This window comes from Musa acuminata, chromosome BXJ3-2 (genome assembly GCF_036884655.1).
Source record: "Musa acuminata AAA Group cultivar baxijiao chromosome BXJ3-2, Cavendish_Baxijiao_AAA, whole genome shotgun sequence".
NCBI classification, from domain to species: Eukaryota; Viridiplantae; Streptophyta; class Magnoliopsida; order Zingiberales; family Musaceae; genus Musa; species Musa acuminata.
The window spans coordinates 33,966,043-33,976,115 of NC_088350.1; the positions used below are offsets into that span (position 1 = coordinate 33,966,043).

At 38.6% G+C, this 10,073-nt stretch overlaps 2 protein-coding genes and 1 long non-coding RNA gene across 4 annotated transcripts; 2 read left to right on the top strand and 1 right to left on the bottom strand.

The window, feature by feature from the left end:
- The first annotated feature begins 832 nt into the window (after positions 1-832).
- LOC135631411 (uncharacterized) lies at positions 833-7,063 on the top strand. Of its 2 annotated transcripts, XR_010494382.1 has the most exons (5): positions 833-1,228; positions 5,118-5,327; positions 5,551-5,719; positions 5,936-6,443; positions 6,827-7,063. It is a non-coding gene; the product is annotated as an uncharacterized LOC135631411 (long non-coding RNA). The 2 variants fall into 2 exon arrangements; XR_010494381.1 differs by having other exon boundaries at positions 833-5,327.
- On the bottom strand, positions 5,600-6,604 carry LOC135584478 (uncharacterized). The gene is made up of 3 exons (XM_065139069.1): positions 6,452-6,604; positions 6,191-6,372; positions 5,600-6,092 (listed from the first exon to the last, which is right to left on the bottom strand). The coding sequence occupies exons 1-3, from the start codon at positions 6,492-6,494 to the stop codon at positions 5,949-5,951; spliced, it is 369 nt and encodes a 122-aa protein (XP_064995141.1). The 5' UTR covers positions 6,495-6,604; the 3' UTR covers positions 5,600-5,948.
- A 1,923-nt stretch (positions 7,064-8,986) lies between the features above and the next one.
- Positions 8,987-10,073, top strand: LOC108952152 (transcription repressor OFP7-like). The gene has a single exon (XM_018822202.2). It carries the CDS (start codon positions 9,041-9,043, stop codon positions 10,004-10,006), a length of 966 nt encoding a protein of 321 aa, XP_018677747.2. The 5' UTR covers positions 8,987-9,040; the 3' UTR covers positions 10,007-10,073.

Below are 10,073 nucleotides of genomic sequence, written 5' to 3' on the forward strand. Positions count from 1 at the left end.
GTCGAGCGGTGTCACTCGACAACTACATTAGTGTCGACGCAGATGATGGTGGTCATCGTGACATGTATAGCGAAGATGGTGGCTGTGTTACCACTGACTCATCAAGCGGATCGTTCGACTCGAAGCTAGAGTTGCTAGAGCTCCTGTTACCCCCCCCCCCCCCCCCCCCCCCAACTGTCGCGTCAATTCTGGCATGGTCGTGAAAAAGGAGAGATGGGGGGCTCGTCGGAGGAGAAATTCTATTCGTCATGGTTATCATCGATCGGGAAGGAAAGATTTGAAAGGCTGATAGGTGAGCGATTGTAAGCTCTCAACGGATGTATTCAATGGTGGTAGAAAAATATGGGTCTTAGAATTCGACACTGAGTACGTCGTTGTACCCATCGTTGTCGAGCAACCCTCACCTCTCGCTACTAATCTCCTCATCCACAATAGCTACAAGTGATCCCAAATAATACCATTGTTCGTCACCACCGACGTCGTTCGTCACCACTAATATCGTTCATCATCACTATCTAAAAACGTTAAAATTATATTTTTATCTTTATTTTTATATTTCGGTTAATATACTGACGATGTTAGGATAAATAATTTTAAATATTTTATTTTATAATTATAGAAATATTAAGGTAACTTTCGAATGTGGTGAGAGCTAGTTATCTTTTTAAATCAAAATAACTTGTTAAAGCTAACAACGGGTAATATGCAATTTTACCCCAGCATTTTTTAGAGCAAATTAAAATATTAAAAATAAGTGACGGCTAAAAGAAGAACTGAGAGAAAATAAAATAAAACGAAGGCTATTTTCTGCTCATTTCATTTCATCCGGGCTTCCGTCCGTTGCTCGCTCACCCCTTGACACGACACTCTTAGCGGCGGCATCGGCCGCGGATGGAGTCGTCGAGCGTCCTCGAGGAGGAGCTCTCCCGCCGGTACAAACTCTCCCCCCTCAAGGAGTCATCGCCAGAACGACGACATGATTTCCTCCTTTCTACCGCCTCCGCCACGCGGCGGTCCCCAGGCTCGAGATCTTCGCCTCCTTAATTCAGCGTCGGGCACGACAAGGTCAACCTTGCCAAGTCCCGGAAGCGGCAAATCCGGGTCACCGTCATCACCGGCGTCCTCACCGCGGACCTGGGTAACCTTGCCATCGGTCTCTCCATTGCCGTCCTGCACCTCCACGAGGCCGACCACTACATCCGGATGGGATTTCAAACTCGCCACCAGGGTCAGATGCTGCTGCTGCTGCTCCTATTTCATTCGTTCCATAATAATTAGATTTGGAAGGTGCCTTTTTTCCTCGCGGGTTTCGTGAATTTTCAGAAATGGTTTGCTTTTGTTATACCTTGCCATCGCATAGGATATTAATGCAAAGACTTATTGGTTTAATTAGGTGATGCTTCATAACAATTTTCAAAAGTTAATTGATATTTGATTATTTTTTTAAAATCATATTTAATTAGTATTTACAGGATATTAATATATTTTTTTAATTTTCGAAATTACCTTATAACTTTATCTAAAATTATAAGATTATCAAAATGATTTATATATTCTATAAGGTGAAATTTTATTTATTTATTTATTTTTAAAGATTATTTTATATTTATTTACTTATTTGCATCATACAAAATTTTTTATAAGATTACATACATACATACATTCATTTAATTAATTAATTAAAATAAAAATATGTATTTATTTTTGAATAAATATTAAAAATATTAGAAGGGTAAATTTATCAAAAATATTCAATGGATGTTTGAAATACAATCTTACCAAACAAAACTTACATCAATGCACATTTAAAATATAATTTTTATCTATTGTTTACCAAGCACTCAAGGCATTCCATAATTGTAAATTCACTTGAATTCCTTTCTTCAACTACATATTAAAATAACAAATGTGTTCCCAAACGTAATCTAATTTTGTTTTGCTCCTCTTCTTGTTCTTTCGGTTCATGACATGTTTGATTGAATGGAATTACATGCTTGCTTTCTGAGATTTCTTGTAAAACAATAGTTAGAACATGAGATGACATAAGACTAGTTATATATGTGTTCTTGTTCCTAGTTGTAAATGGCTGCTACACAGACCATCAGTGACAATATGCATGACGATGTCTTGATCTCCTACGAGGTCCTATGACACCTAATTATATGTGCACATGATGCGATCATCTTACCTATGCATGTTTTTTATTTTTTACAAAAGATATTCATGAAGACAGAATTAGATTTCAGGACCATGCTATCAACTATCAAAGCTTTTACCAATTAAGCTGCCTAACATCCTCGTATGTCTATCATTTTCTGGAAGGAAAAAAAGTTTTGTTATGTGACACTATCCCTTGTCTTTGATGAGAGTGCATGCATCTCTTTCCCCTTGCCGGAGCTCAAGGTTCGATCCCCATCATGCATAAGTCATGGATTGTCCCTATCATGATGGTGGATAACTAGGATGACCTTGTGGACCTCATGGTCAATTTTGTAGGATCCTGTGCCGTTGCTATCTGAATAAAGTTTACCTAAATCTATGGCTGAAACAAAGCTGTTTTATAAGTATAAAATTTCTTGGAAATTGCAGTTCTTGTGCATATTTTATACTGTGTTTTAGAGATGGAAGAATTTATCAGCATTAAATCAGATTAGATGATGTGTTTACCATCATGCAACCTGTGGATATGTCTGAACCACATCCAAGGGTCATCTAAAACCATAACATATAAGCCAACACTCCATATTCTCATATGATCTTTGGTTCTCTTGCGATTTATTTTTCTTCTTCCTCTGCGCTTCTTCAGGTTGTCTGTGGACTGAGAAGTGAGAACATTGGAATCAGGTTCAAATGATCAAGTTGTTAAAGCATTTTAGTTTTGTTTTTTTTGTGCCTAACTAAATTCATTGATAGTTTATTCACACCACTTAGTGATACTAACATATGGACATTCACATCTGGGCATTTCCTAATTTTAGAGTAAACATGCTGAAAAAAGTGCTATTGATTAAAGGGCTAATAGTCAAACTCTTCAATCAAGTTCAAGCGCTTTGAATCAAATTGGGTTTCATCCATTCTGGTTATTTTAAGTTTGGTTGTGTATTGATATATGAAGTATTTACCTTGAATCTATCAGATGTAGTTTTAAGTTTCTGATATCTAATGCAGAGTCATAACTGTGTGTCTCATGTTCTACACAGAGATGACTAAATGTTTTGGTCAGTCTATGGTTGTTTCATGGCATGAACAGTTCTTTTAATATGACATACATATTACCTATATGTCTCCGCAATCTGTGCAAGTATATATGTATACACAACTTTCTGAACCTTCAAGTACCTGGATCTGTTTAGACGTTAGTCGATCCTTTTGAGTGGAGCTGCAGCAGCTGAGTCTGTGCTAGGGTTGAGATCATGTTATCCAAACATGAAACAATTATTACAAACCCCCCATTTGCTTTTAGGCATTTATGACCATGCATGTTTATGGTGTATATCCACTAAAAGAACACATATCGTAAGAGTTGTGTTTTCTACTTGGGACTTTTCATACATCCTTTTCATCTCATTGACATGGTGAATGTTGTTATTTTTTATTGTCAATCTATTTAAATTGGTCAATTTTTATTAAGAAAAGTGTTGCAATAATTAAGGGGTATGAAACATTATATAACATGAGGAGTTATCAATTTGAACATTATTGTTCTAAAAATAAGTATCCTCATCAAATTTCTTTCATTGGATTAAAAATTACAAGCTTATATAACACGCTATTTCATCCAAATTTTAACTTGTACATGAAATTAAAAACTCTATGAGGTCCTTGTTGAAGGATTCATCTCAAAAAGGATTTTGCTTCTTGGAGGACTCATACCTAAGAACTATCATTATAGCCCTAACTTCAGGAATCCAATTTGTAGAAATATCTTTGACTCATGAGATGGTGATATGGATGAAGTTTTTCAAAGATGGTCTTAACTCTTAAAATCCAAGTAATTCTATCTGATTCCAAGTGGGGATCATCATAACATAAAATGGAAATCAAGATTGTTAAGTTACTCAGAATAATTCAAGTTAAATGAAACTTACTCCATGTGGTTGTCGATGACTCCAACTTGTCAATGACACAGTGCATAGTCAAAAAGTTTGTGAAAATTTGATAAATTATAAAACCATTATTTAAACTAAACAAAAAAATCATAAGAAAGTTCAAAAATTAATATAATACTGTTAAGTGTCTGATCCTACTAGCCAGAATAATATATTCATTTGTTAAGTATCTGATCTTTGTTAAAAACCACAAAACTAAGATTCTGTGTTTCTTCCTTCTTAAAATAATTGTGCCTTGTATCACTGACTTGGTTTGGCACTACAGGTTGTCACACTAACAAACAATTTTTCTTTTAAGTCTGTGTCAGATGTTGCCAAAACATTCATCAAATCTATAAATAGATACCCATGTAGACCTTGGCCTTTCTCTTCTCGAATATACACTCCATCCTGTTTGGTCCGTGGATAAGATCTTTGTTTCTTCCAAACAGCACCAAGGAGTTCCTCCATTTTTGTGCCTATTTAGATTCTACTCTTTGCTCCCCATAATGTGGTTATTCCTAACATGGTCCTCTCTTTCCCTCCTCATTTTTTCTTATCTGTCATATTCTTTTGTTTACCAGTTTTTCCTTGCTCAGTATTTTGAACATCGTGGGACAAATGATCTATATACCATTTTCATATAGAAAGCACATATTATTCTCCATCCCCTCTATGCAAATTGTTAATTGCATTGTTTGTCCTCTACCATTCTATTTTCGCTGATACTGGTTAGTTGAATTAGGATATGTGAAAAGAAAAAGTAAACTATATGTGAAAAGTAGATATGCCTGGGAATGAAGCCTAGTTCAAAGTTTTAAAAATCATAACTTTGAGTTCCTCTTCTCGTTCCAAAGTTTTAAAATTGACCTCATCTTTGATATATGTAACCTGAAATTGGGAAGAAAAAAGGTATTAGAAGTTTCTGCTTGTATAATGAGTTATCATTTTTCTTAAACATTTCAAGAAACTTTTGTCTTTAATGTAAGAAGTTGACATCATACTATGATATCTGTTTGCTGTTGGCAGGGGTAAAATAGTTTGCTGTAAGAAGTATTTGGTTGCCTATAAGCTGCTACTCAAGAACAGAGAAACTGGTACCAATTACAAGAACTACTCTTAGAAGCAGTTTCTTCTGTTAAGACTTCCATCCGACTGTACAGAATTCTCTAATGAGTCACCCAACAATGGACTTCCAGTGAATTATTGGATTTCTGTTGTCTCCATTGAACTATCTAGGTATGACCTTCATCTTGCGGAATGATACCTTTCTAAGCTTATGGAGGTCACCTAACCAGCTGATGATCTGTTTTTAAGATCATTGCCGCATGAAACTTCAGTTCTGTAAGCTCATAACTTGTATAGATTCGCAAATGGTTGCTTCCTTTAATGCCAAAGAAGGAATTCAGAAACATTCATGAATTACCTAATAAAAATAATAGTTTGTATAATTTCTTTGCAGGAAATTCTGCTGCAAGTCCACAACTTATTGAAATAAAGATCACCAGTGATGCAACTTGTTGCCAATGTCTCTGAAGTTATAAACTAAGACAAGCAGAATCAGAGGGTCATGACATTTGATGTTCAGATCCAGCACTGATATATCTGCACACATAGGCTTTTCTCAAAAGGTAAGAAAAAAGTTTCTCATTTCGTTCCCTCACATTATAATGCAGAGAAAGCAAAGTAGAACTTTGATCTGAAACCTAAGTATGAAGTATATCACTATATTGTTCAATATCTGTTCTCATATTCAGCCACATTTCAGTGCGTCACAGAATTACCTCTTTTCATCTTCAGCTCTTGGGAGCTACCATCATAACAAGCCCAACAGCTATTTTGTGCAGGTGGTTGGGTTGGCTAAGCAGCAGCTCCTTTGAAGATGAGAAAGTTGAGTCTCTCCAGGCAGAAGTAGATGAAGGTGCCCTTTGTGTGGGTGAAGAAGCACCCAAAGTTGGAACCCACCACACATTGCCATCCAGGCCCATACCTCAGATCAAATTCCTGGAACATCAACACGCACAAGAAAAGAAGGGGATGACAGAAGGTCCAACCATGGAGGAATTGGAAAATTGATGTGGAAAGGAGAGAGGGGAAATTACCTTCTTGATGTGGGTAGCTATGCTCTTGCAGTCAAGGACATCAAAGAGGTCGAGAGCTTCACTAGCACAGGACATGGCTTGCAGCTGCATCTTCACTGGCATGTCTGTGTCCTGGATCATTGCCTTCCCCTCCAGCATTCTGCCTTCTCTCCCCAAATCCAGTGCTGATCCAATTGAGAAATCTGCTCCTATTTCACTGGATTAATACCTGCATGCTGTGGAAGACTGAAGGATTTAGAAGGATAACGCAAAGGTACATACATGCACACTGTCCCCTACTCTTATCTCTGATCTCTGACATCATAATATCCAGCCTTTTTTCCCTCTATTTAACTGTGGACTTGTGGGAGAACGCACGCACACACACGCACTTTCTCTCTCTCTCAATCAATCCTTTCCACATGGCAGAATGTTTTTGTTGTTTGGGAGGGGTGGGGAGATAAATATGAGGCAAAAATCTTATCACTTCTCTCCATGTCAAAGATAATCTTGTTAATTGCAACCACTGTCATGCAATCACAAAGGCATGGAGAATTCCTGAGAGAAAAAAAAAGATTAATAATATATTTTTCTTTCTGAGGAAAATTTACACCAAACTATACAAAATATTTGAACTTATCCTCTCGGTGTTTACAGCTCCTCTTTGGTTGCCAGTGGCGTGCATGGCGATCACCTCCTTCCTGCTGATGGTGACTTGTATTGTCATGGCATATAGATTGATGAACAAACACTTTTGAGGGTACACAATGACATGGTTGGTATTGTCTTATATGCAGATGTGTTAATTCATCTGAAACAGTATACTAATTAATATGATTGGTATATAGATTTGATCAAAGAAAAAAAAAAGAAAAAGAGAATTGGTTTTGACCACTAGATTATTAGAAAAAAAAAGTCATGGAGATTTATATGTCACTCCATCTGCAATTTTACATAAATTTAAGGATAAGAGGGGTATGATTCAATGGTTTGGGCCGTATAAATACATCTCTATCTGCAATTATGAAGTATGTTTCCAGGAATCATTTAATGGTATGATTGGGCGCAATGATTGCACGTTGACAAAGAGGGCTGGTGGCAGATCATTATCTTATTATATTCCCCTCGGTTTCGATAAGCTTTTGTGCAATTAATTGGGTGTCATTTTCCTTAATTTTTACGTGCCAACCATATTATTTGTTTGTGGATGCTTTTGTGGATATTATTATTATTATCTAACTTTGATGTGTCTACATGAATCCCATTCGGCAGTTCGCGTGCTTCAAGCTTCGAATCTACATATGAGATGTGAGTAATTGTAGAACTAATTAGTTGTATTAAACCTTCTTATCATTATAATTTTAAAAATTATATTGAGATTTTTATACTTATGAAAATAAAACATTTAATCTCATTTCTTCTCACGTCGTCGTCGACTTTGTTAATAGAAATATCGTAAGGTTTATCATTGAGCATGTGTTGACGTTGTCTTACTTCGGTTTATCACCGAGTACTTATGGTATTTTCGTTAACAGAATCGACGTGAGAAAAATCGAGATTAAATAGTTTACTTTCGTAAGTATATGAACCCCAATATGATTTTTGAAAGTATAAAAATTGAGATATTAAGGATAATTAATTACAAGAGATAATATATAATTAGTTCGTAATTATACTCTCTCGTTTACTAACAATTTCTCTTAAAATTGGGTGCTTGGCTACTGAATCAATAAGCATTTGAAGTTATAGCTCTACTGCTAAGCCTTCACTGTATTCAGTAAGTAGACGTAATCGTTGCAGCATCACATGGAAGGCCCTTAAAATGTGGTGAAAGTTCCATGTCGTGGTTGTTCTTTTGCTGTTGGATGTCCTGTTTGCAGCGTAGCTGAAGGCTTCGAGGAGATGAGCCTCATCTCTCTAATCAGAATCGTTCGTGGGAGTCAGAAATGAAGTAATTGGTAAACGAATGAGACAGGGGAAAGAATATTGGTGTCGTCAACCTTCCTCTTGTGTTCCTTTTCTTCTTCCACCTTTTTGAGTCCTCAGAGTAAGTGGACATTGGCAAGCCGACAGCGTGTGCTATGGGGGAAGAGAGCCCAAGAGGACAGGAGAGGTGACGAGGTTCACCACCTCCTTCGTCCCACTGCTGTCTTCCCTCCACATGGATTTCAAAGTTTGCCTTGTTTGTTCTTTGGACAGTGTAATCCCAAGAGAAAAATGCAGTGGTTGGGCTTTGGGAACTCAAATTGGTCACCAACTACTTTGTTTGTTCATAGCATGTTAATGCCCAAAGCTGCTTACATAGATAATGTGTGTCTAATAGTTTGTATCAGTGAGTTTGTCCTTTTTGTTCTTTTTGAAGAACAACAAGGTTACTCTTGTGTAAGCATTGGATCTAAAACCTGTATTGATTGAGTTTTCCAAGAACAAAGGCTACTACTTCTGTATAGGCATTGGATCTGAAACTTTGTAATTATAGGTTCCATCTGCCATGGTCATACTTGCTGAAGTTATGCAGAGCTCAAATTGTTGCTTACATTTAAGTTAGAATTTAAGATAAATTATCATAAAAATAACTTTTTATCTTTTTTTTTTCGATCTAAGAAATATTATTACTTCTTCCTGCATGAGACCGAGCCCATGAATGGATCCACGTGCGCCGTCTTCTCCCAGCAATAATAATTATTGGACAATAACAGCGTAAGATTCCGTATCTATTCCTATCAAAGAATAGATCCGATATCTATGGTGGATTCGCCACCGCATCCGAGTCGCGGTTCATAAATGAACTCCTCCTGCTCTGCTCTGCTCTGCCTTGCACCGCCTTCTCTCCGTTTGAATGCACGAGAGCGGAAGGAAGGAGAAGCCGACATGGAGATCAACGGGAGTTGTAGTGGTGGTGGTGGTAGTACGGGCAGGAGGCTGAAGCAGCGACTGGCTCGCATGTTCCTCCGCTCCTCCTGCAACACTTCCACCTCCGCCGCCTCGGCTGGAGTAGAGCCGGTCTTCGAGGTGGAACACCGCGACCATGGCCTCGGTCGTCGTTCGCTTTCTTTCGCTGTGCCTGGCGATCACCGTCGGCACACAGCGGTTGCTGTTGCGCTGCCGCGGTCAGTGGATTGCAGCGGGTGTAAACCATCCCACCAATCTGCATCCTTGATGGCAAAGAGTGACAAGTGGAAGGATTCCAAGGGAAGAAAGAAGGAGAAGACTGCTTCTCCCTCCTTGCCACGGAAGAGTTCTTACTACTATCATTGCATCGACAAGGCCATGGGAGAAAGGAAGGAGATCAAGAGGAAGAAAAAGAAGAGACTTTTGTCCAACGGCTACGGATTCAGCAGCTCCTCGTCGACTGAAAGCGATCAAGTAGACGGATTCTTCAGCAGCGAAGAGCGCGAAGGAAAGGAAGAGGAGGCCGAGGCGTTCTTTTCATCGAGGAGCTTCTCCTCTGACTCCTGCGACTTCTACCAGAGGCCGACGTCCAATAAGAAGAAGAAGAACAACAACAACAAGAAGAAAGAACCCGAGCGTCCTCCACGACGACGCCGCGGCGGCGGTAGGAAGTACGAAGCTTGGGGAGTGTGCAAGGGGCTTCAACCCCTGGTCTCCGTCCGATCTCCCGCAGCCAAGAACGGCGTCGCGGTGGTGAAGCGATCGAGGGATCCTTACACCGACTTCCGGAGCTCGATGGCGGAGATGATCACGGAGAGGCAAATCTTCGAAGCCGAAGACTTAGAGAACTTGCTGCAATCCTATCTCTGTCTCAACTCCCCTCACCTCCATCTTGTCATCCTGCAGGCCTTCTCTGATATCTGGGTTGTTCTTTTTGGCCGCTAAGTGGTTTGTTGCAGTGTTTTCTCTTTAGTGTTAGCTTGTGGTGTAATCTTTGATCGTGTTTAACGAG